Source organism: Vespula vulgaris, chromosome 8 (assembly GCF_905475345.1).
Source record: "Vespula vulgaris chromosome 8, iyVesVulg1.1, whole genome shotgun sequence".
NCBI classification, from domain to species: domain Eukaryota; kingdom Metazoa; phylum Arthropoda; class Insecta; order Hymenoptera; family Vespidae; genus Vespula; species Vespula vulgaris.
This window is the reverse complement of record NC_066593.1, coordinates 7,716,741-7,742,289: the sequence shown is the minus strand read 5'-3', so window position 1 is coordinate 7,742,289 and position 25,549 is coordinate 7,716,741. Positions and strand designations below refer to the sequence as shown.

The window sequence follows — 25,549 nt, the reverse complement described above, 5'->3', positions numbered from 1 at the left end:
CATTAAAAATTTGTCTTAAGGGTGTTGTGGTTTTTCTTTTTTTTTTTCCTTCTTTTTTCTTCAAGATCCCAAAATTCAGTTCGACTGAGAAAGGAACAAGTTAGAAGATACCTTTCTCATGTTCTATCCATCTCTATTTTCTACCCTTAACCTTGTATTCCTTCTTCTAATATTTATCGCCGTTCCACGTTGCGTCTATCTCTCTGTTTCAGGCATCTGCAGAATAAGTTACCCTTCATCGATCGCACCAGGACGGCAATTTGGGGTTGGAGTTATGGAGGTTACGCCACCGGTATGTCACTCGCTATGGATTTCAATGGTGTCTTCAAGTGTGGCATGTCTGTAGCTCCGGTCACGGATTGGGCTCTATATGGTACGTCTTATTTAAAATTTTCTTTTATATATATATATTTCTATTTAAACCTCTATCATTTATCTTTTCAATCTTTTCACATAATTATTTCTTTTCAAGGAATATTTCGTTCCAACGCAAGTTTCAAATTAAGAATCGTGACGGTTTAATTACGAATAGTACGTGTACGCAAAAGAGAGAAAAAAGAAATAGAGTAAAAGAGATCGAGGGTATAAATGACCACGCGTTAATGAACATTAATTACCAACTTTCCACAGAACAGCCGTGCAAGTTCTATGAACGCTATACATACCATGACACCAGTCCTCCCTTTGTTATAACGAAACACATTAATCTCTTCTATCGTATTAGTTGAACCAAAGGATATCCTTTAATTAGTAACCCAACTTTAATTGCAGATTCAATATACACGGAACGATTCATGGGCCTACCAACCGTCGCTGACAATCTTCAGGGATATGAAAAGGGTCAATTGTTGAACAAAGTCGATAATATAAAGACAAAAATGTATTATCTGATTCATGGTACTCTCGACGATAACGTGCATTATCAACAATCTTTGATGCTCGCTAAAGTTCTCGAACAAAAGGATATACTTTTTAGACAACAAGTAAAAAAATCATTATTATTTTCATTCATCTCGCGATTAGTTATCTTTTTCTTTTATCAAACTTCCATATATTTATTTCAAATCGTGTACTATATATATATATATTTTTTTTTTCTTTTTCTTTAGACATACACCGACGAAGACCATGGAATTCTGCAATCGCGAACACATCTCTACCACTCGTTGGAAAACTTTTTAGACGAATGCTTTCAAACATCGTCATGATTAAAGCACGGAACTTTAATGACAATCTAGGCACCTTATACACCATTTGCCTCACAGTCCATTTGTAAATAATTTACCACTTGTACATAGTTTATGTACAATAATGTAATATGAACGTTAGTGTACATAATTCGGGAAGAGAAAAATAAGAAATAAATAAAAGAAGGTCGAAACGAAGGTCGTCGTGATAATGTTATCGACGAGACGGTATAGTTACGGGAAAAAAAAAACAGATTTATGAGAAACGTCTTTGATACATTTTGTAAGAAATCTGAATTCATTAGTAAAATCGAAGGCCTAAGAAAATCAAATGGCGCATCGGCGCTTTGATTTTCAGATTCCATAAAGTTTGAGTGTTTATATATTTTATTACCAATTAAAAATCGCTTTTCCAAAGCGATCCCGATAGGATATTTATCTCCTCTTGTTTTTCTTTTCTCTTTGTACAAGAAACTACGTGCGATTGATTGTCCGATTTTTAAAGAAATATTAAATCGCGCGAGCCTAACGAAATATGGCAAATGATACTTCTGATAAGAGAAGTTATATACGCCAATAAAGATCTCGAATTTTGAGAGAGCATTTTTATCTTGTTGGCATATACTTTATTATTATTATTATTATTATTATTATTATTATTATTATTATATGTATACGTTTAGTAATTTTAATATTAAAGTATTCAAATCTCTTATTTTTCAATCACTAAGTAAAACTCTGAGAATGGATTATTATTTTATTATTTTATCTAATGACACGTATTATATATTACAAGAACTGTATCTTAATGAAAATCTTTTGTACTTCAAGTTTAATGAAAATAATTAAACTATATATAGGTAAATGTATCATCTAATCGGCGGGTCTAGTCTGAGAAACATAAATACTAATTACACATGTATTTAAATAATTTTTCTTTTACATTATGTATTAATATTACGAAAAAAAATTGACTATATATAAGTCCGATAATAAGAATGCCCTCGCAAGAAACTGCAAATGTAAATTTTTAAAATACAAAATCAAATTCTTAGAATTTTACTACTCAGAGTTCACATAACAAAGTTCCTCTATTAGTTTATGAAACCCTTTTCTTGTGACACAAGATAGCATATCTATTATGAACTATAATTAGAATGTGGGCAATTAACAGTGTGTTAATGTCATATAAAGGAGGAAGATTATCGAAGAAAAAATTTATGACTAATAAGATTTTTTAATCAAAGGACCACTACATCATAACAGTTTTAAAAGTGGATAAAAATGAATTTATTAAAATAATTGTTACCTTTTATGCTGACATACTGTATATATGAAATTACTTAATTACTATTTAATTAAGATATCCATATATTGTTATAACAAAATTGTACTATTGACCCTGTAGAGTTATAAAAATACTTATATATCCTTCTCATTCATCATTTGTTGAGTGTATCATAAATAAAGTTCTATGTTTTATTAGAAGAGAGTGATCGTATTGAAATGAATTAAACTACCATATTTGAAATTTTTTACTTTGAAGAAACAAAAACCCAAAACATATCCAAATCACGAATTTTCTGTTTCTTTGAATCTGTAATGCAAAATTAAATTTGTTGTATATCAACAGCTACAATTAAATTGTATAAATCTTATAACTTATTATCTATGCTGTTAACTTTCAATGAAATTGAAAAATAAGTCGTGTATTTATCGGATCGTACGTACTTGCACTTGGTACATGTGTAAAACACAGTTTGTCCTTCATCGGCTGATCTTAATTGCAATGTTGCATATGACATTTTTTCATTTTGACACTGTGGACATCGACGTTCGACTATTGGACCATCGTCACCCTGATCATTGTCATCGATCTCTTTTGCACGAGAGTAAAAACTCTTTGATTTAAAAGGTATAGTATAAGTCATAGCCATATCACCAAAAACTAAAAGTACATCAGATTTATATGCTATACTAGAATAAAGTAAAAATAAATATTTTCTATTAGTCATCTAATACAAAGCTTTCGAAAGATCTATTCTTCGTATTCGAGCTACGTGTATTAAACTTAACTATTAAATCGCTTGATAAAAATAATTGATTATTAAATATCGTCTGATTCAATTGTTCGTTTTAAGTGAAGATCATTTTAATCTTTATTAAATCATAACGAATTTTTATCGAAAAAGAAACGAATCGAATTGATTTAAACATTTATAGAAGTTAAATTTTCCATAGTACTTTGGTACGTGCGCAGTAATATTAGAAATGAAACGTAATTGTAAAAACTAACCTTCATGTCCCCAACTTCGTTTGCAAGAATAACAAGATACGTTGCCCTTGTCACCTAGCAGAGGAAGAATCGATCCACAATCGGGACAAAATCCTGGCGCTGTCTTGAACGACACGGTATTATTATCTGCAGCCATTTTTCTATAATTATTCTTCAAAATAAACTACTATTCGGATAGATTAAACGTTTAATTTTCAATGAATTTCAACGCTTTCTTACTTATGAATGAATGAACTCGATATGAATGACGCAGTGCAGTGCCATCTAGCGATTAAATCTCAACTTCGAAAGTTTCGAACATTCTAACCAAGTAACGAAATACCGAAATTTTTCTATCGTTATTTCTATAAAATAAGTAACGTAATAGATAATATTTTAAATAAATATGTTTAACTAATCGATTTTTGTATATTAATATGTACGTCGTATTGAACGTCTTAGAAAATAATACGATATACTACGCGAACATCTTACCCGTAAGAACGTTGAGAGACGACTGAGGTCATATTGGAACTTACGGAACTACTCGATTATATTTATTTACATTCTAAACACGCGTCGTGACCAGATTGTAAGATTACGCTTTCGGTGTTTCTCTCGAGAAAAACAAGTCGTAATTAACTTTCATAAATATATCATATAACGTTTAATCATTTTCAATTTTCAACGAGACAATGAATTTCTTCTATCTTATGAATTTCTCGATGAAAAATAGAATAATAGAAATATCGGTATAAATTTCTATTTTTTTTTTTATAATAAAAAATGCAAATTTCGATCATATCATAATAAATAAGATTAAAAGGAAATTTTCATGTTAAACGTTCTATAGAAAAATAATTCGAGTTTACCTTAATAATTCATTTCTCAAATAAATATCGTAGATACGGTTCGCGGATAATCAAGATTTAAATCAACGTCCTCGTTAATGCAATTCTCCGCTATTCCATTATCTACATCTTAATATTCCAGGTCGTTGAATTCACGCATCTCGCGGATAATGATAATGCCAATGTTGAATCATCGCATGACCGTTGCTTTCCTCATGAGTCTCACGTTTTTGCAACCGGCAAATGGGTAAGATATACATACATAGATACATACATACATACATACATACACACATATATACACGTATACACTCCGAAAGATCGATATCTTAAACTTGACAAAAGCATAAAACAAGATTCGCGAAAGCGGCATTTTACGTGTCATTGCGCTTCGATGAGATTCCAAGCATTGGGATGTTTGATGGCAGGAGGAAAATGACATTGTTCGATTTTACGAGGATGGATAACGTGAACGATTGGCAGGAGATATCGGATACCGTAAGAACAGTCGGAAAATCGAAAGCCACGCTGGTCTTGCAAAAAACTCAAGTCTTTCAGAGAGCAATCTTTTTCACTCTTCTCAATCCGCAACCCAACGGAGCTGGATTTGCCGGTGTGAGAACCCGAGTACATTTAAATCTGACGGATTTCGAAACTATTGTGATTACTTGTCGTGGACAAGGAAAGAATAATCATTACAAGGCTGTCCTTAGACATAAAGGATTTGATTCGAATAAAGATTTGAGTTACGAGCAATTTTTCCAAGTAAGTTGAAATAAAATGAATTTATTGAGATTATTGAAACAAAACGAATGTACGCACGTTTTCTTATGTTTTGTATTTTTTCTCTCTCTTTTCTTTCTTTTCTTTTTATATGTCGTTAATTCAGGTACCGATGTCGAACGAAGAATTCTCAACTGTGTCCTTAAAGTTAGATAGTTTTAAGCCTTACTATCGTGGTCAAGAAATACCAGAAGGGGAACCCCTGGACGTGGAAAACATTACGATGTTTGGCTTGCAAGTCTACGGAGGCGTTTATTTACCTTTTAAACAAAGCGGCGTATCAGCTTTGGAAATCGTAACTATTGATGCATTTTAAATATTTCTGGTGTTACTACGATATTTTAATTTATATGATAATCGAATAGTAATAACATTTGCTTAAAAGAATCTCTGTGTAATCTTATTAAAAAATGATATCCCTATGATATCAAAAATATATTCTTATGTAAAATACTTTTGTAATCAAAATAAAAGTATGAATATCGATGGTATTAATATATTAAAAAAAAAAAAAATTATTCGAAACCTATTCTCAATCATCTCGAGAGGAACTTCCTTTCATAATGTGATACAAATCGAAGGATGCATTATAAACTATATGTATATATATATATATATATTTATGTAAGAAAAAAGAGAAGGTACAAAATGATGACATACATATAATATTTTTACGTCACCTTACTTCGTGTATGTGCTCTACTAATCGTTCAATAATCTTTTTTTTGTTCTTTTTCTCTCGACGTATCACACAAAATTAAAAAAGTCTCAAATTTCGTAGTAAAAAATTATCGGTTAGTAAATCATAAATAAACGGCAATATGGAGTAACCGCGAAATGACATCATCTTAATTATCGCGTCTATCGTCCGTTGTGGGATCTCGTCTGGGTTGTCTCTCGTTGAATGCGTTTACACCTTTACAAACGGATTCCAGGGTTTCGAGAGGCGACGAAATTCAGGAGCTCGTCGCTGTCCTCGCAAACGAATGGCTTTACGTGATGACAGGCAACGTCGTGCCATTTAATGCCGTCGTTGTAGAAGTTGTTGAGAATAGACAGGCAGGATTCATCGTTACCCTGTGATGATAAATGTTAAAATCAAGATCTTTCAAGGGATAAGTCTTTCTTGGTCTTTCTAAGTCTCTCTTCGTTATTTTCTTTCTTTCATTCATTCTTTCTTTCTTACTTCTTTCTCTCTTTTTCTTCTTTAGGGACACGAATGAAGTCGTGTCATGTTGAAATTGATCAGTATGATAAAAATCAGAGGATACTTCCTATATGAAATACGATCTACGATAGATCGTAAGAAAGATAGAATGGAAAAGAGAAAGGTCTGTCTATAAGAAGTTTCAATCAAATAGAATCGGATAAGTGAAGATGAGAAAATCGAACGCGAATAGGACGAACGAAATCGAAGGGAAAGTAAAGAGAGAATGGAAAAGACCGCAATACCTGAGCAGCCTCGCGGTTGTCTGGCTGTGGCTGACCGTATCCACCAGTATGGCTCCAATCCCCAGAATTACGTTGGCTGGTCGGTCCGATTTTAGCACCGGATCCGGACCAGAACCATCCGTTGACATTTTGCGGTTGAAGATCGGGACGGTCGCAACCGTTAAAATTACATTTACGTCCAGAAGTCCAGATGTACCTCACGTTTCCTGACGACGGAATCGCGTTAAATAATATTTCCCTTGATTCGGAATTATTCGATTCTCGCTTCGAAAATCTAATTTCAATGTTCTCGCATGAATCCAAATCTGTCATATGATTTTCCACTTACGATCGTTTACATTACGTTAAGAAATCTTCGAAACAACAAATGCGTGTAATGCCGAATGACGATTAAAGTGTAAACCATCTTAAAGGGATATCTTTATCCAATTTTATAATATTTCCTTCGTTTTTCTTTTCTTTTTTTTCTTTCTTGTTTTATCTCCACGCGTTCGATTTAAATTAAACAAAAGGATTATTCATTTATGATACATGACAAGTACCCGTACACGCGAGATCATTTTTCGTTCGCTTAATTTCATTTTTTCACGACTTCGGTGAAAGTGGGCGGCTGAGTATTTCGATAAAAACGAGTATGTTACGTGACTTACGAAATACGTACTTGAAATTTATCTCGCAAGAGGAATATTATCTTTCTCGACTCGAGAAGATTAATTTAATTAGACGTATCCTACGAATGCGTTCGTTTGTACGAAAGAAATTCTTTTTTCCTCTTTTCTTTTTTCTTTTTCTAACAATATAATTCGTGGAAAATTATAGTTTAGAGAATAGCGAGAAGATTTACTATCGAGAATGAAATCTTATCTACGAAAGCTGAGATCTGTCTGTTAAAATACGTTTAAACGAGAACGTATCCGATGGATACGAACCATGCGTTACTCAACGTTCACGTAAGTTTACCTCTGGCTACTCTCTGCTTGATGAATTCATTCTCTTGTGGCGTCTCGAGAGATACCGCATCCATGCAATGACGACGGCAAATGTTACGAGCGTCAAGCCAGTCCACCTCGAGGCTTCTAGTTGGCAAATGTTCCCAACTGAAGAAGTACGAATGAGTGACACCCCTTGCGTCCCTGTAACTCGCGTGACGAACGCCTGCGAATCGAGATAATAATTACACGATACTGCCATTGTTTTCTTAAATACAATAATCGATATGTTCCTTTTCGATCTGTTTCTTTTTTTTCTCTTTTCTTTTTTTCCTTTCTTTCTTTCTTTCTTTATTTATTTACTTTTTGTTAAATATCGACGATCTGCATCGTATAGATCTTTGGAGTTCCTATATATTTCGTAATACGATCATTAATTCCGTTTTCATCGAAAACGTGAATTCGTTGTACTACCATCTCTGTCTTGAGTCGACCGCATTAATGATCAATAAAAGGCGTTGGATTTGTTTGATTAGGAAAGCGGAGAAGGACGAGACATCTCGTTGAAACTCTTGATTGCCATATCCGTCAATCAACGATTTCTGTTTTCTTGTCGGAGTATACTTACTATACGCTCGAGTAACGAAAGAGTTCAATAGGTTACGATGAAGTAATATGAGTGGATAATAATTTAGCGATCTATCATAATATAGAACGAATCAATAATGAACGAATTTATATCGATTAGAAGAGAAAAAATAAAAAAGAAAGAGGTGTAAAAATTGCCGACATAGATATTTACATGGACGTTTGATTTTTATCTATTCTACCAATAGTTCGTCCTCTTTCTCACGTAATAAAATATATCCTTTGAGAGTGGAAAAGAAATTGAAAGAAAGAAAGACAAGGAAAGAGGAAAAGGAAGAGAAAGAAATGCGTGTGTATGTATATATATATATATATATATATATATATATATATATATATATATATACACATACCTATATACCTATATATATATATATATATATATATATATATATATATATATTTGTGTATATATGTGTATAGAGAGAAAGAGAGAGAAAGAGAGAAAGAGCCAACGACTGCAACAAAATCCCTACGATTAGCCACGGTCAGTTGGTTAGGGTTAACTACGTCTCTTTAGTTGTCGCACAAAACATTTAACTTAACTACAATAAAGTGCTCAAACTCGAATGAAATATTATTACAGCCGGGAAACGCGACGCATACTTAAATCGTAATTATAGATGGGTACTTTCGTGACTACCGTCGTTTAAGAACCTCCGTTCTAAATCACAGACTCTCATGTTTTTCTTCCTTCGAAAATGTTTCTTTTAAACTCGCGAAAGTTTCTTTTTTTTTTTTCTTTTTTTTTGTCTCAAATCAAGCGAGATCTAGGTCGTGAAGATTGTCAGATATCATTGCCGTATCGAACCGTTGTAATCGATCGGAACGTTACTTTCTATTCATCATCGCCTTTTTTTTATAATTAATCATTAACCGAACGAATATAATGATGATCTCTAAAACATTAATAAAATATTTTTAATTATATCATATTATAGCATAGTTATCATTTATAGTCCATTCATCTGAAATGAAAGTTCTCTTTTTGTCTCTTTTATTTTCGCTTTTCTTTTCTCTTCTTTTCTTCTCTTTTCGTCCTCTCGAAAATCCATTATAAAATTTTATATAGCATACTCACGATTCGCACAACTTCGTGGATCCGGTAAGGACAATCGACGTTGGGCGTTCACGGCGATTAAGCCGAGGAACAGCAAGCAGATGGTGATCCTCATACTCCTAAACCTTGAATAAAAAAAGAAAAAAAAAAAACGTACATTTCTAGTATGATATAAAATTTTTGGCTTTTATTTTGTTCAAAGATAAATTACCTCGTCAAATTTAAAATAAATGTCGGGAAATCTTTGAATTGAATTTATTCTTAGTTGGATAAAATTTCGTATTACTTTTGCTCGAGTTATAACTTAGATTATGAATTTTAAGAACATTGTGATCTTCTCATGCAATACTGTATGTAATCGTTAAATTCACCAATTCAAAAATTTATTCATTCAAGAACTATTACATTATGAAACGACGATGGATACTTATAATAAAAGTAAGGATGGTATAAGAAGAGAAAAAGAAAAAAGAAAAAAAATTATAATACATCGATGGATCTCCGTTACGTCATATCGATAACAGGCTACCATCTTTCGTAATCTCACCGGTTTTGGTCTCGAATTCCATTAAAGATAGAAATTCCATCCGAACGTACTCTCGATTGCAGCATCGAATCTTAATTTCGCCGATTTCCAATTCAGTTTCAATCAAGTAAATAGTTTTTCGACGTTTTTGCAACTTTAGTGAGATATACATAAAAAGAAGAAGAAGAAGAAGAAGAAGAAGAAGAAGAAGAAAAGATATCGTAGGAATGCTGATAAAAATATTCCATCGAATGAAATGTTAAGCAATATTTTTAAAACATTCGATCAGACGACAGAAGTTTATAATTCTAAGATATAAAAAGTATCGGATGATCTCATGTACTTATCGATCAGATATATTATTAACAAATTAACAAATTTATGACGTTTCAAAACTAATTTTATGTTGATAATGAGTCTAACTATAGTCGATCGAAAAGAAAAATGATTCTGTCGTCTTTTGATTTATATACGTATATGTATATAAACGTATGTAGATATGTAATTGAATGTTTTTAAAAAGATGTTTAATTAAATTTTCAATCTCTGTTTCTTCGCTCTCAATTTTTCGAGATTTTTATTCCAATGGTTTACACGGACAAGACCGATACAATTCCAATCTCGATCGAGGAAGAGAACGCGTGACTCGAAATATAATTCTGTCGGGTAATGACGAAAGTAGAGCCCGAGGGTAAAAAGAAGAAAAATAGTAGAAAAAGAAGAAGATGAGGAAGAAGAAAAAGAAGCTGGATGATCAAGGATCGATTTCACGCATCGTACGGATCGAGATAGTCTCCGATCGTTTTACTAATAACTTTCATTGGTGAAGAACCGAGAACGACTTTCTACGAGTCGCTATCATTCGGTTTATAGCGAATCTTCAACGTATAGTTCGATCGTTCATGGCTCCTAAGATTCCTCTATATAATCATTCGGATTCCCCGTTTCTTCCTTTACATTTTCTTATTTACTTCGATCCAAAGTGAAATTGAACGAATGTTATAAAAATATTTCTACTATATAAACTACTATCTATCGATATTTTGAAAATCATTTGACAAACATTTGCTATTACGTTTCTTTATAACTACTACGTTATTTAGACTGTTATCATTAGTATCATTTTCAAAAGAAAAAAAGAAAAACTGTATGATTGACGTTAATAAACTTTGATATATTTATCATATTTCTTTACTTTCGTCGGATTTACCATGACGTCATATATAACGTCTCATTTCTACCTGTTCATAACTTGGATATATTTATCATATTTCTTGATATTCGTCAGATTTATTATGCGGTTCGGTAAGGTCTTTTTCTTGCGGTTCATAAGTTTTGTATATTTGTCATATTTCTTGGTATTCATCATCAGATTTATCATGCGGTTCATAAAATCGTAAATGTAGTATCTTAAACTCGCAAATTATAGGATGAACGTGACCGTAAGGAAGTTGGAGTTTGGATTTCGAAATAATCACGAAGTACTGCCTGATCACTCTCACGTCGGTTACCGTAAATGTCAGGTTCAAATGATCACGTACGTCCGTATCCTTATGTTCTCGGTACTCGTAAACCAGTCTGAAAGGCAAAGGTACATTAACCTCAGCGTCGAAACATTAAATTGCGTGTAAGAACATCATAAAAATGAAATTCTTTTCAGTATCGTTAGTTAACACGCCGCAAACGTATCAAATTTTCTTACTATCCTAACTTTGTTAAAATTATTCATAAATATTTCTATATTTTATATAATTATATGCAATATGTCCGTATTATGTCATTAATTATTACTATCATAAATCAATTATTTTCAAGATAATAAAAATAAATTAAGTTCGTTATGCGTTTGTAAAGTATCCTTGTGATATTAAGAACTTCGCTAAGATTCATTAATCCAAGATCATTAATCATTATTCTATTAAATCGAGATCTTTCTAGCGATGAATACCATAACAAGTATACCCTATATAGCATAAACGTGTTCGCTTAATAACAGTAAGTCATAAACAATTGGTGATTAAATCGAGCGTTGTATTACGTTCGTACTCTATATACTCTTTAAAAAGGATTCTCATATATCTTATGGTTAAAGAACCGTAAGAAACGACTTTTCTTTCCCCTCTTCGCAAAAATGATACTAACATAAGCCATGGAACTTTTTGTAGTCTACAAAAATTTCGTTCGAGACCAACAACAACTTCATCAATCTCTTTCGGCTTAACTATTATAATAGTCATTGAAATCTTGACTATATAAAATCGTCGTCGAAATTTTCACTTTTTCTCTCTTTCATTTCTTTTATTTTATTACGTATAGGATAGCCATATATATATATATATATATACATATATGTATGTATGTATGTAAATATATATCCGGACATTGATCTCGACTTAATAAAAAAAAAAAAAAAGAAATGATAAGTTGAAATATTGTTATGGGAAAATTTGATTTTCTCATCAATCGATTGATGAAAAATGCTGGTTATTCGTATTAGACAAGGAAATACGAGAAAACGAAGAGGAAGATATATACCAGGTTGAAAACTCCCACGCATTCAACGATCCGCACGCTTTTATAATACTCTAGGTAGGAAAGAGCGAGATACTAGATGGTTTGTCTCATTAACTACGTACTTCGTTCTCTCTCTCTCTCTCTTTCTCTCCTCTTTCTGTTTCCTTCTTTCCTTATATATCTCTTTCTCTGGCTGCTTTTAATCATGGTACGATGCTCGGTACTCGTGCTTTCTCCATGAGTGTTGCGAGCCGATACAACTCTTCAATTCACTCGCGCTTATCTTTCGCTATTTTCTCACGATGCATTCACTTCGAAAGAGAGAGACAGAGAGAGACGGAAAGAGAAAGAGAAAGAGAAAGAGAGAGAGAGAGAGAGAGAGAGAGACAGAGACAGAGAGAGAAAGAGAGAAAGAGACAATCGAAGATTGGATGCTGGAGTTTCAACGACGTGTGAGATTGACTCGAATGTTTGAAAGAGAGAGAGAGAGAGAGAGAGAGAGAAAGAGAGAGAATTTTCACGAGCAACTCTCTTCACCATTTCGTGTTTTTGATCGTGAAAATCACAACAAAAGTAAACTCTATAAATCGTAAAATATCTTCAAGAAATAGTAGAAAATCTTCAAACGATGTTTTGTTTGCTAAGAGAAAAAACAAACGATATAAACTCTCTTTCTCTTTCTCTCTTTCTCAATGAATGGTGGCGGTGTTCTATTGATATATAATTCGTAACTCTTGAAAGCAAGGCACGTATGGTATTAGTTGAATATACCGTTATGGAACATTATATATAATATACTTTTATCGTTCACCTACTTCTTATCGTTTAAGTTCACCTTATTGCACTTGCGATGGTTTTAATATAATAAATTTCATAAGGTGTAATATATTGTTTAGTTTTAATCGATATTCAAAAACAAAAAATAATATTAATTAATTAACGAATCAAATAAATTAATATTAATTAATGATTATTCAATAAATCATTAATTAACGTGAAATTAAATATTAAGTAGTATTTACGTATCGTTAAAAAACAAGGATTTTCAATTAAATCGAAGATTACTGTCGCATTTTCTTTTTTTTTTCTCCTCTTTTTTCAATTTATCCGATAACGTCAGAAATCTCAATGGAAAATCTCATCGTCGTTCGTTCGAATTTTCGTCTCGTAATTCGATCGAATTTATTCGTACGGAAATTAAAGCTTCTAAAACGCGCGACGAACTGTCGCACGAATAAGGTGAGAGTTTTCCTTCTCTTTTTTCCTTTTCTTTTTTTCTTTTCTTTTCTTTCACGAATACGTACACGAACATACAAAACGTGGTATGCATGCGATGCGTACGTCTCGTAGTCGTTTCAAGTTTATTCAATGCAAAACGCGTTGATGGTAGCACGTCCGTGGTCAGGAAAAGATTACTCGTTAATGATGTGTATGTGTATGCGTGTATGTGTTCTCGTTAATCACGCATACATTCAAAATGTCTACGTAAAGAGAAAGAGAGAAAAAGAAAGAAACAGATGGGTCCTAGTGACCCGATGACCAAATACGTTTCCAATATCTTCCAGCAAAACAAATTTATTCCAATGTCGTTCGAATTTAGATTAATATAATCAAACTTTCTCACTTACGAATCGTAATTTGAATTCAATCGAAAAGTTCGAACGATCGAGGTACTCGTTACTTCTTCATTTTCAATTTTTTTTTTTTTTTAATTCGTTATACGTACGATTGTAAATGATTAAATTCGTACGAGTAATTTTTTATCGCATTGCTTAATCACATCTTTTGAAAAATCCTTAACAAGATGTAGAAGAAGAAGGTGAGAAAATAATTTCTTTATTCGTTCCAAACGGTATTACGAAAAATTATCGCGTAATTTATTTTCTTTGGAGCTTAAATTAGATGATATATAAAAAGAAAGAAAGAAAGAACGAGAAAGAAGATAAGATAAAAAAAGAAAAGAAAGAAATGAATTTCTAGGAAAGCCGTTATAAGAACAAATCGAACGAAGTGTCGAACTCGATAGAAGAGAAACTAACTCTCTTCGAAAAGTTGACGGGAACATAACAGACTCATGTAATCGCGGAAGGCGTAAGTACTTGTACACGTACCTACATAGGGATATGTACATATATCGTAGAGGAAAAAGGGAGAGTGTGGGAGGGAGGGAGGTGGGCGGTACATATACGGGCAAACTCGCACTGTTTTATCGTAACTTTGTGCTGTACGTTCCAACCGAAAAAGGAAATTCACCGATCGCTGTAACCCGGTGTCGCACGTTATGAAAAATTCGAAGGAAACGACATCTCCTCGAAAGATCGAACTCGACGATCCATCATCGTATCTTCTTGACTTATCGACGACTATCTGAAGCTCCTGTCATCTGAAACTCGCACGTCTTTTACCCTTTAATACTAATGTTAATCTTCAGATTTTGTAAACGTTGTCATCGCTTTTTCAATCATAAATTCGTTAATTGAAAAGATATTTCATCTTTCCCTTCGAAAATTTAACAAATAAATCGTCTAACTTGAAGAAAAAAAAGAAAAAGACAAAAAGAAAGAAAAGGAGATAAATTAAAAAATGCAATAAATGTATACTAGCGCTTATAAACTTAGATAATTCAGTACACGTTAGATATTTGTATTTAATCCTAATTTATATGTGATTGATGAATCGAAAAATGTCAATTTTTTTTAGCACAATTTTCTATATTTTATCCTTTATTATTTCTCTCTTTTTCTCTCTCTCTCTCTCTCTCTTTCTTTCTTTACCTCTCGCTTCAACGATGCTGCAGAAATCCGTGACTTTCCTCGAACTCGAATGCAATAACATAATCGGTACCTTTCTATACATACATGGTATATATAGGTATACATATATATATATATATAGGTATCCTAGATGGATATATCCGAGGTGACGAGAGAACGAGAGGACGAGACTTTCTAAACCGTTCGTGATACGACGAGTGTCACGAAGACCGTGCGAGTCGAGTTTACCGGCCTTAGGTGAGCGTCCGACAGTAAAACTCGTCGTTGTTGACGTTCGAGTTTAGAAGTTTAGCTGTGAGACTAGGAAGAAACGAAGAGAAGGTAGAACCGATCGTCTTAGAGGAAAGACACTAGTAAAAGATTCTTGGCAAATGTTCTATCGAGCCTTTCTCTCCTGACTCCTTTGAATCTTCGATGAGCCTTTCTTGCCTTTCCAAAGCGACGTACTACCATTGAGAGATTAGGATCGACGACTCTGGCCGTCTCGACGACGACCGATTTAACAGAGTATAGATACTATTTTAGCGCGTAGATCACGATCCTCGGCTAGAAATTTCAATGTCCTTTCTCGAGCCTTTCTCCAAAGTCATCGAAGTCTTTCGCTCTCGTCCAACAACTTTCAAATACTAAATTTCGTCCTATCGTCGAATTTGATTAGAAAACAAAGAGAACGATGCTCGTGATCGCGATCTTAAATTCGTTCGGTAAGTTCGATACGATTTCAATTGTCCTTTTCTCTTTTTCTTTTCCTTGCTTTTTTTTTTTTTGTTAAGAAAAAAAATGTCGAAATTGTAATTCATCGAACGATCGATCCTACGATCTTGTTTGAAAATATTATTATTACCATAAATTCGTATCTTCCATAAAGAAAGATAAATGTATCCATTATCTACTTCGCATTAAGGATCATAAAACGATACGCGTTTAAATCTCTCGAACTTAGCTTTCTACGATATATCTTATCGTAAGAAGATAATCATTTTTTTTTTTTTTATATGTCATAATGTCTCCTCGCACAATCTTATATTATATCAAATGGATTTCAGTAGAAAGAAAAGAAAATTTCGCAGACGTCGATTCCCTTTCAATTTCTTTCATCCTCTACTCTAGTGAAACGAAAATAACGATCGTCGAACGAACCATTAAAACTTTCTTATTTCAAAGCATTACTAAAGAGATAGTAAGAGCGTGTCTTTTATACGACAAACCGAGTTAATCGTGAGCCTATTCGAAGTCGTTCGTTTTTCACGCACAATAGCGTGAGTTTTTTTTTCTTTCTTTTTTTTCTTTTCTTTTTTTGTTCTTTTCAAACAGATACAACGATTCTCCTCCGTGCAGAGCCACTTTAATCATATATCATAGAGAGTTTCATATGCATACGTACGTGACATGCGTTAAATCCTCTTACACGACATTTTCTTCAACGAACGAGTTCGAAAGAGCTGGGAGAGAACGTAATGTTTGGTTTCGTCACGCGCGAATCCATTTTCCTTTGCTCTCAAACGAGCGTGCAAAACGGTTTAGCTTTCTTCGTTGTTCGCGTTAATTAAGCTAGAAGATCCTTGCTGTGGTAATGATTACTATCTTTATAACGAGGAGGATAAGGCAAAAATAAGTAGGATCGACCTCTTGTCAAGATTATACAACGATGAAAAAGAAAAAAAAAGAAAAGAAGAAAGAATAAGAAAATATAAAGAAAGAGTACTTTAATAAGGATGGGAAGGTAAGCTAAAAGATTCAAAGAAATAGCGAGTAATATCGTTTACTTAAAAATGGTATAATAAAAAAAGAAGTAAGAAAAAGAAAAAAAAAAATAAAGAAATCGAAAGAAAAACGAAGAGAAAGAGAGTGCAGATAGAGGTGTTAAATAACAGTGATTCTTATAATAAGACGAATGATCAGAAATAACTATAGTGATGACAGGAATTACATAAGACAGAATTACGCAAGGGAAAAAAAATCTAGTATAATATATAGAGACGTATGCTTAAGACGCGTTAGAAAGGGAAGTTTGTTAGAAAAATTAACGATGTTGAGAATGTTATTACTATATATATATATATATATATAAGTGTGTGTGTGTACATACTTGCACAACGTTAAGATTCATTATTAGTAACAAAGATTCCAGAAATGATTTCCTCGAAATATTCGATCCATACTTGTAATTATCATGATTATTTTCTTTTTTTTTTCTTTTCTTTTCTTTTTTATTAACACGCGAAAAATCTTCCTTTTCTTTTACCATCAAATTTTGATCACATCGACGATGAAATAAACGCATGAATGTATACATGTAACAATGTACTTTTTAAATTGGGAAAGAAAGATTGCAGATTAATTACGCAATTTGTAATTACAATTCGAAAAATATATTACTCGTGAAAAATACGCGACTTCCGTTTCAACTTATGACGAAATCTTCACCCTGATTACCGTCATGAAAAACTAGTTACAACAACGTTATTACCTGAAAGTACGACGAGATCAAATAAAATACATACTGTAACAAACTTTCGTTACCAGCTATATGAGTGGACATCCGTTTCCGTTAAGATCTTGGATTTCGATTAGTTTATCTTTGTGAAATCAATTTACTCGGGTTGCAAACAAATTCTAATATTTTTCGCAGAAAAAGAAAATGAAAAGAAAGAAAAGAAATAATTTTGACGATTACGCAAAGGGATTTCTTATTAATTTCATCTTCACTCGATGGATATTCGTGAAATAGCATCTTTTATTTTTTTCTGACGTAATTGTCAGAATGAATGTATAATAAATAAAATGATAAATAACTCTAACTCTTCAACTTATTCAAGTAGGATCGGTGAAGCGTTAAGAAACGATATCTCGTTCGGTGAAGCGACGCAAACTTTACAGAACGAAAATTATAACTTATACCACTCACGAAACACTTTTAAAAGGAAAGTTTCGACCTGGAACGAGGTGACGACTTCTAAACCGTTGAATAATTTCAACTCCTTTTTTTTTATTGTTCTTTTTTATTTATTTTTTTCATTTTTTTCTTATTTTTTTTTCCATCCTCCTTGTCTTCGTTACAGTTAAAATTTGCATTTAAACGGACCTGAACGAAAGTTCAATTTTAAAGCTCCGCTGTTCGAAGAAAAAAGAAAAGAAAAGAAGGAAAGGAAAGGGGAAGAAAAAAAAAGAGAGAGAAAAAAATTAAGAAAGGGAAGAAAAGGTTGGTGCGATTTTTGTTTTTATCTTTTTTTTTTTTCTATTCCGTTTTCTTACACGATGACATCGATAAAAGAACGAGAAAGACACGAAGAAAAGTAACTTCGAAGTTTCTACCGATCGAAAAATCTCTTTCAATGAGGTAAAAAGAAGAGGAAGTCTAGTCTAGCGAAAACGTGAGATAGCAGGAAGATCGAAACTTTGTTTTCGTTCGTTGAACGATGCGCTACATTAATAGAAAGGAAAGTTGTTCCAGAATCGGCTCATTAGTTCAGATATCTCTCCTCTCTCGGTTCAAGATCGATGGATCTCGAAACGACACGTGCATTGCCCCGGGCCACCTCCTCCTCCTCCTCTTCTTATTCTTCTTCATCAAAAGAATCGAAAAAAATGATCTTAAAACTTGTACCGTTACGAATATTATTCCATATAAATTTCTTAACAATTTCGACTTTTACGATGTAATTTTGACAATTAATATCTATCGATCCGACGAAAAATATGAAGAATAATTCTCGATATGTTCTGAAATTAATCGAACGGATATGTCCGATAGAAACGTCGTGAAATTAATTAGAAACAATGAGAAAGAAAGGAAAAAAGAAGAACTAAGAGTTTTGATAGAAAAGAAAAGGAAAAAGAAAAAAAAATGAAGAAGAAGAAGAAGAAGAAGAAGAAGAAGATGAAGAAAAAGAGATTAAGAGAAAATAAAGATATTGAAATCATTTTGTATAATTAGTATCCACGTGATAATTAGGGTCTATCCGCATACTTTCTGAACGAAGTAAGCGCGAACTAGAACATTGGAAGTCTCTCTCGATGGCCCACCTTACAAGGTCGACCGACGACATTTAATTTCGACCTCGTTCGAACGCCTTTCTACCTCTCGAGGATTCAGATAGAGACCGGACGTTCGCGGACTCGGAATGAATCGTAAACGATAAAGGACAGTTGGATTCATCCTTCTAACGTGCTTTTAACTTGACGTCTTGAAAGAAAATTTTTTTCTTTTTCTTTTTTTCTTTTTCTTTTTTGGGTGTATGAGGGAGATAGAAAGGGAAGAAAGATAAAAAAAATCTTCTCGAATTCGTAGCTTGCGAGAGCTCGTCTTCGTCGTTTAAGAAAATGAGAATGACAATGAGAATGGGAATGAGAATGTGACTGCGAACGTGAATGAGAATGATAACCGTACAAGACACCTCTCTCGGAAGGAGAGATCGGCCACGATCGTTCCTGGTCTGCGTATGTAAGCTTGTGTGTGTAGCTGTAAGAGTGGTGTAACCGTTAGCTGGCCGGCTTACTACTTTACCTGGTTCAACGCAACGATTTGAAACGAACTTAACATAGGTATACAAACTCACAGTTAAGTGAAGCTTCCTCGTCTACTCGATTAAAAGGGCATACTCGTTTAACGCGCGAAGTCATTTTACGAACATCCTTCTTGATTTTATCGTCACCAATTTCACGCATCTCTTCGTTCACGCATCATTTATATAGATAAATGCGATCGTTCTTTTAATAATAAAATAATATTAAAACTAGCTGGTAATCTAGGTTGAAAAATAAAAAGAATTAAATTATAAAATAAACCAAAGTATTGATCTCGTTAAAGAGAGAGAGAGAGAGAGAGAGAGGGGAGTTTTATATTTATATAATATATTTCAAGAATTTATTATATCATATTATATAAATCAAATTAAAAAGGATTTTATTTTCTCTTAAATAAGAATTTTATTATTAAAATACGGACATGATCTGATCTCTTTCACTGATAGCTTATTAAAAAAAAAGATTTTATTAAAAGAAAAATTTCAGCTAAGGAGATAAGTAAAGGTGAATGGAGATCATTAAAAGATAATTACACGTAGATTAGCTATTTTTAATTAATACGACGAACGTGTTTCGTCGGATGAAGGAGTCGGTCGCGTATTTGGGAGCAATTTTCAAGCGAATTCCGATGTAACCGAAGGCGAATGGAAGCGTAACGATGACCAAGAGCTCATGGTTCGAACTTTTTGCCGCGAGCAACGAAGAAGAATGGCTCGGATGCGTTCCGAATAAACGCCGAGATGCCGGTCCGTTTTTTACCATAGAAGCAACGGTACAACAAGCAGCGACGATTCAACGCTTGACGATTCCTCTTGTAGTTAACAAATACTTTTTATCTAAAAACTTATTCGCGTATAAACATTGAATTCTTTCTCTTTTAAACTAAAAATGTTTATGGCGAAAATTGTATCCAATAACAATTATATACGCATATATAAAATTGTTTATGTATAATACTTTTATATATAATTGTTATATATATATATATAGTAATTGTTTATAATTTTTACAAAATTATAATAATTATTTTTGTTATTTTTATAAGTAATCGTTTATTTATAAAAATTGTTTTCAAGTATATTAATAATAAACGAAATAATGAAAAGTCATATTAAATTAATATTTCGTTTGAGTTGAGGAACTTAATGAAAAGTCACTGTCGTCTAGTTATACGTCATTTCACTACTAGAAATAAGAAATTAATTAATCTCAAAGAGAAATTAATTAATTCTTCGAGCTAATTAATCGCCACTCAGATAGTTGGAGTTTGTGAACGTTCGCAGACAAATCGTTTCGGTGATGAGCACTCGCCGTGTGGAAAGCGTTCGCGCTTCTCTCGCAACAGACCGCGTGACTAATTGTTTTGACGACAAGCTTTTGACATTGTATGCAGATTAGACGAGGAGAACAAAAGAGTCGGAGGCATATAAATTAGAAACACCCTACTAATCCAAGAGATGGTAATTTCATACTACTGCGAACGTTTCTATGGAACAAGGTTTGCCGCTATCGAATACGAAAATGCGTTTTAATAATTTATTCTCCATCAGGACTAAATAATCGATCAAAAGCGTTGAATTTGATATCACCTTTAAAAAAAAATGGAAAAAAAAAAAGAGAGAGAAAAAATGTTCACACGTAAACACCAAATAAAATTCGGTTTATAAATTTAACAAACGGAATTCCATCGATTAAAAAAAAAAATTAAAAAATCAAAATCAAATTAATAATAAAAATAATGTAATGAACAACAAGGAAAAAATTTTGAATGGACGTACATATTTCCAAATGTTTCTGGAAAGATTTCAAAAGAACGCATAGAAGAAAGTAAATGTCTATTTCGTAAGGGAGAGAATTGCAATAAAGAATCAATATAATTTATTGAGTTTACTTTCGCGAAAGTATACATATGTAGAAAGATGGATAGAAGGAGGGAGATAAATACGCTGCTTATGGTTAAGCAGGCTCAAACGAGAGAAACATTTGATTTCGCAAAACCAAGAGGCGTACGGTCAAAAGTCTTGCTCTCGAAAGTTGCTATAAGCAAACTTATTGCATCTATGTACATACGTTGATACGTATACGAAGAAGGAACATTAAAGTATGGATTATGTACTTGTTCTCTTAGGAAGATACATACGCAATAGGTTCTCAACGAGCCTAAAGTTTCTTGCGTAAGGATGAACGGTTAGTTGCATGTTTGCTCGTTCTTTTACTTGTATTAGAGAAATTTCTTTAACGCTTTTCGTTTCTTTTTTTTTTTTTTGCTTTTTTTCTTTTTTAATTTTTTTCTGTTATTTTTCTCCTATTCTTTTTTCTATCGAATACTACAACTAAAGAAAGTATATGTTTAGCGAGTGTGCTAAACATGTGTAAATGATGACGACATTGACGATACAGCGAATGTCTTCGCAGCGAATCTCTCTTACTGAGATTTTTATATACCTATTCAAAGTCGAAAACAATTCTTGATGATGTAACGTGTCAGTGTATTCATCGATAATTACATCTATATGCGATACACTACATCGTGCAATTTAAAATATCGATCATTTCTGTCGAATTTGTATGACGTGAAAGTAATCGATTAAACTTATCTGTGAAAAACTGTGTAAAATATATTTATATAAGTTCTGTTTTTTTCTACAGAAAAGATTCTTGACGATTCGACTTTTTTTTTTTTTACTTTTTTTTTTACTTTTCTAGATAATCAAAAATAAAGTATCGTGATGTGTAATCTTGACGATAATAAACTCGTTAAAATTTATCAATTATAAAATTTATCAAAATTATATTATATACTGAGACAAAAACATTCTGTAACTTCTTTTTACCTTTGATAAATTAACAATTATTAATATTTTAAATTGCACGAGAGAGTCCTCTCTTTCTCTTTCTCTATATTTTGTTCAAAAATATATCAACGTTTTACTTTCACGTGTACGAAGTTAAATATCGTGTAATTAGTATTTTGAGGAAAATTTAAGAGTTTCTATTTTATATGAAAGCAAAACTTTTGATATCACGTCATTTTATTCAGAACGGATTATTACATACAGAACCAGAATCTCATCATGTATTCCGAATCTGATCAACGAATGGTAAAGTTATCGACATCTTTTCAACAACGTCGAAATAATTCAGTTAAATATTTTTCTATTCTTAATTCTTTTCTTATTCAACGTATAATTTAAATTGTAAAAAAAAAATAAATATATTCTACCAAACTTATTTTTAGATATTTAAATAGACTTTGGTGTATGCAAATTTCTTTTTTCTTTCTTTTCTTTCCTTTATATCTTTTTCTTTTTTTAATAGGAAGTCATCAAAGGTCATAATGCGTCATATACTTAAAATAAACGTATGATATACGTGCAGAAGAAAAAATACAAGGACTATATATATATATATATATATCAACGAAAAACACGTACGTATATCTGTGCATAATACTGTATACTATTTCCTGATGAAAATCTCAGATACATTGAAATTTAATGAAACGAAAAATCAGAAATAACATCAAACGTTAAACCACGAGATTCTCGTATAAATCGATCTTATAACGTAATCCTATAAAATTTGCAAATGTGCAATAAACAAACGCTTGAGAAAAGATTCAGACATTAACAATCGATTCGAACCTTGACAAAATTTTCCTACCAACCACGTAACATAACGTCATCGTCCTTAATTTCTTAAAAATTCGCGTAAATTAAAAAAAGAATATATATATATATATATATATATATATATAAAATAAAATAAAAATAAAAATAAACACATAGAAAAGAAAACAATAAGATAATAGAAATCGTACTCACTGGATAAAAAAAGCTCGTAGCAAAAAGACCTTTTCCTTCTTCTTCTCCTTCTCTTCCTGTCCGCTTTAAGCTCGGTCAGTAAAATAGGCAGGAAGTATTTCTCGTACGCGAGAAAAATCCAACGGCGATTGGCAGAAAGAGGCCGAGAGTGTTGAGGAAGAGGTCGAAGAAGATCGGTCTTACGAATTGGAAATACAAAGAAGGAATGAACTGACGGAGGATCGTGATGAGCCAGTATATAGTCGGCCCACATTCTCTTGGTGCTACGAGTAACCTAAATTTCCCCCACCATAAAGTCGAACCTGGGCATCGAGTCCGGGGCATCGCGTGCGTGTACTACCTGAGAAATAACCCCACCTGTCCTTCTCTCACTCTCTTTCTTTCTCTTTTTAACTCGCTAGACTGCTCACATGTTAGAGGTAGCCAACCGGAGGATTCCGTTGTCGACGGGTCCCCTTCGACGATCACCTCCGAATTCCCCTTTCACCCTTTCGAGACAGCAATTTATGCAATCTTTTGAAAATGAATTACCTAAAACGGATTAATACAATGAAAATGGCAATACTCGAAAGGTAACTTCTCAGAGTATTCGCTGGCCGTTATTTTGTGCGACGTTTCCTTTTGTCGAGACGACCAAAAGAAGAAAAGGAAGAAAAAGAAGAAGATCCGTAACGAAGCTTTCGTGGAACAAACGAGAAACGTTCTGTTGTGCAACGAAGAAAGAGTTAATTGAGAAGTAAGTATTGAACGCACTTCGTGTCTTTTATTGCCGGTCGATGCCAATGTTCTCTTTCGTATACGCACCTTTAAATATCGTTATATGTAAATATATACATATATGATGTATATTTAATTGTGCTAATTCTCTTGCTAGAAAGAGAGAAGAAAAGAAGAAAAAGAAAATGTTTTTCTTTATTCAGTGTGTGTTTGTATACGTATTCACGATCGTTAGTAAGAAAAAAAAAATATAAACAAACCTTTAAAATTTAAAGAATATGTCGAAGAATTATCATTAGACATTTCGGATTATTAAAGAGAAATAGGCTTTTAAATAAATGACATATCTACGTATATAACACACATAGTTATATACATTCGAATTTTACAACTTTGCAATTACTCAACGATCATCGATCGAAGACGATTACCGATTTTCTTTTCACCTTTCACGTTGAGCAGCAAAATCGCAATTTCGTTTCCACATGCTCTCGACGATCTTCTTCACGCTTCTCCATTCCTCAAAACGAAAGCGCACGTCCCGTCTGATTAATGTACACGTAGGAACCTTCTGCAATCACTATGATGGCCGAAGAAAGAACAAGAAGAAGCTCTCTCGATGCTGTTGCATCGCTTTTCGAGATTCATCTCCGCGTCCACGCTCATCGCATTCGTCACGTCGCCTTTCTTTCGTACGAAAACGCGATCATGCTTTCCCATTTTCGTACCTTGAGTTTCGTGATCCACCAACGAGGAGCTTGAATATCTCATCCGGCCAAGCAGCATCCTTGTATCCAAGATCCTTGATCTAGATCAACTGCGTCAAGGATCTCTTTCTTCGACCTTTCCATTTTCCTCTATTATTCTTCTTCTTCTTTTTCTTCTTCTTCTTCTTCTTCTTCTTCAAAAAAAAAAAAAGAAAAGAAAGACAAAATAATATTCGATTGATAAACCAAGAATGACTTAAATTATTATATGTTACATCTGTATTTTTTATTTTATTATTTCGAAGAATTTATTTTTACGATTTAATTTTCACACGCTTCGACTTAAGAGATTAATTTTTCGGAAAATGTGCATTTCAATATGTACGAGTTGCTGAAAGCGTAAAAAATAAAATAAATAACTAAATAAGTAAGTAAATAAATAAATAATAAAATAAACGATAGACAAACATTTGAAATAAACATAAAGAAAATAGTAAATGAGGAAATACAAGTTTCGCTTTTCGAATGTTCTAATGTAATTTCTCAAGAAAATCATTAATCCGAAGAAAGAACGAACTTTCAGATTATCTCGGATTAAACTCGAACGTCTTATGTGGAGCTTCAAGAAAGAAACTTTCTTTCTTTCCTGTCGATGCTTTTTGGATTTCTATCTTTCGTATAAACTCATTAATCGAGTAGAAGAGCAAAACGATGATAAAAATGTTGCCATTTACGACGACATTCGTAATAGTTCATCGAATCGAAAAGCATTCTT

At 32.7% G+C, this 25,549-nt stretch overlaps 4 protein-coding genes across 19 annotated transcripts in view; 2 read left to right on the top strand and 2 right to left on the bottom strand.

The window, feature by feature from the left end:
* Positions 1 to 2,679, top strand: part of LOC127065624 (venom dipeptidyl peptidase 4) — a 269,779-nt gene extending 267,100 nt beyond the window's left edge. For all 13 annotated transcript variants that reach the window (XM_050998217.1, XM_050998219.1, XM_050998218.1 and 10 more), the window contains 3 exons: positions 213 to 373; positions 772 to 983; positions 1,110 to 2,679. In XM_050998217.1, the coding sequence (XP_050854174.1) occupies positions 213 to 373; positions 772 to 983; positions 1,110 to 1,208 (472 nt within the window). In that variant the 3' untranslated portion in view covers positions 1,209 to 2,679. The remainder of the gene's footprint in view (positions 1 to 212; positions 374 to 771; positions 984 to 1,109) is intronic.
* A 25-nt stretch (positions 2,680 to 2,704) lies between these two features.
* LOC127065630 (DNA-directed RNA polymerase I subunit RPA12) lies at positions 2,705 to 3,944 on the bottom strand. Of its 2 annotated transcripts, XM_050998241.1 has the most exons (4): positions 3,703 to 3,944; positions 3,484 to 3,623; positions 2,919 to 3,135; positions 2,705 to 2,784 (listed from the first exon to the last, which is right to left on the bottom strand). In XM_050998241.1, the coding sequence occupies exons 2-4, from the start codon at positions 3,617 to 3,619 to the stop codon at positions 2,760 to 2,762; spliced, it is 378 nt and encodes a 125-aa protein (XP_050854198.1). In that variant the 5' UTR covers positions 3,620 to 3,623; positions 3,703 to 3,944; the 3' UTR covers positions 2,705 to 2,759. The 2 variants fall into 2 exon arrangements, with proteins under 2 accessions (XP_050854198.1, XP_050854197.1); XM_050998240.1 differs by lacking the exon at positions 3,703 to 3,944 and having other exon boundaries at positions 3,484 to 3,696.
* On the top strand, positions 3,477 to 5,580 carry LOC127065629 (uncharacterized). Its single transcript, XM_050998239.1, has 4 exons — positions 3,477 to 3,599; positions 4,456 to 4,560; positions 4,742 to 5,078; positions 5,203 to 5,580. The coding sequence occupies exons 2-4, from the start codon at positions 4,484 to 4,486 to the stop codon at positions 5,410 to 5,412; spliced, it is 624 nt and encodes a 207-aa protein (XP_050854196.1). The 5' UTR covers positions 3,477 to 3,599; positions 4,456 to 4,483; the 3' UTR covers positions 5,413 to 5,580.
* A 117-nt stretch (positions 5,581 to 5,697) lies between these two features.
* LOC127065628 (uncharacterized) lies at positions 5,698 to 24,941 on the bottom strand. 3 transcript variants are annotated; one of them, XM_050998238.1, is made up of 6 exons: positions 24,796 to 24,941; positions 23,351 to 23,881; positions 9,207 to 9,310; positions 7,509 to 7,703; positions 6,549 to 6,754; positions 5,698 to 6,173 (listed from the first exon to the last, which is right to left on the bottom strand). In XM_050998238.1, exons 3-6 carry the CDS (start codon positions 9,298 to 9,300, stop codon positions 6,015 to 6,017), a joined length of 654 nt encoding a protein of 217 aa, XP_050854195.1. In that variant the 5' UTR covers positions 9,301 to 9,310; positions 23,351 to 23,881; positions 24,796 to 24,941; the 3' UTR covers positions 5,698 to 6,014. The 3 variants fall into 3 exon arrangements, with proteins under 3 accessions (XP_050854195.1, XP_050854194.1, XP_050854193.1); XM_050998237.1 differs by lacking the exon at positions 24,796 to 24,941 and having other exon boundaries at positions 23,351 to 24,168; XM_050998236.1 differs by lacking the exons at positions 23,351 to 23,881; positions 24,796 to 24,941 and adding an exon at positions 9,733 to 9,812.
* Between the last annotated feature and the right edge of the window lie 608 nt (positions 24,942 to 25,549).

Excerpts from the sequence above, each read along its gene's own strand:
- LOC127065629 (XM_050998239.1), top strand. The coding sequence starts at position 4,484 with ATGATAATGCCAATGTTGAATCATCGCATGACCGTTGCTTTCCTCATG. Across the intron at positions 4,561-4,741 it reads TTTTTGCAACCGGCAAATGG|GAGGAAAATGACATTGTTCG; the intron begins GTAAGATATACA and ends GTTTGATGGCAG. Across the intron at positions 5,079-5,202 it reads GTTACGAGCAATTTTTCCAA|GTACCGATGTCGAACGAAGA; the intron begins GTAAGTTGAAAT and ends TCGTTAATTCAG.
- LOC127065628 (XM_050998236.1), bottom strand. The coding sequence starts at position 9,797 with ATGCTGCAATCGAGAGTACGTTCGGATGGAATTTCTATCTTTAATGGA. Across the intron at positions 9,311-9,732 it reads GGAATTCGAGACCAAAACCG|GTTTAGGAGTATGAGGATCA; the intron begins GTGAGATTACGA and ends TTTTTATTCAAG. Across the intron at positions 6,174-6,548 it reads ACAACCGCGAGGCTGCTCAG|GGTAACGATGAATCCTGCCT; the intron begins GTATTGCGGTCT and ends TTATCATCACAG.
- LOC127065630 (XM_050998241.1), bottom strand. The coding sequence starts at position 3,619 with ATGGCTGCAGATAATAATACCGTGTCGTTCAAGACAGCGCCAGGATTT. Across the intron at positions 3,136-3,483 it reads ACGAAGTTGGGGACATGAAG|TTTTTGGTGATATGGCTATG; the intron begins GTTAGTTTTTAC and ends ATGTACTTTTAG. Across the intron at positions 2,785-2,918 it reads TACACATGTACCAAGTGCAA|ATTCAAAGAAACAGAAAATT; the intron begins GTACGTACGATC and ends TTTGCATTACAG.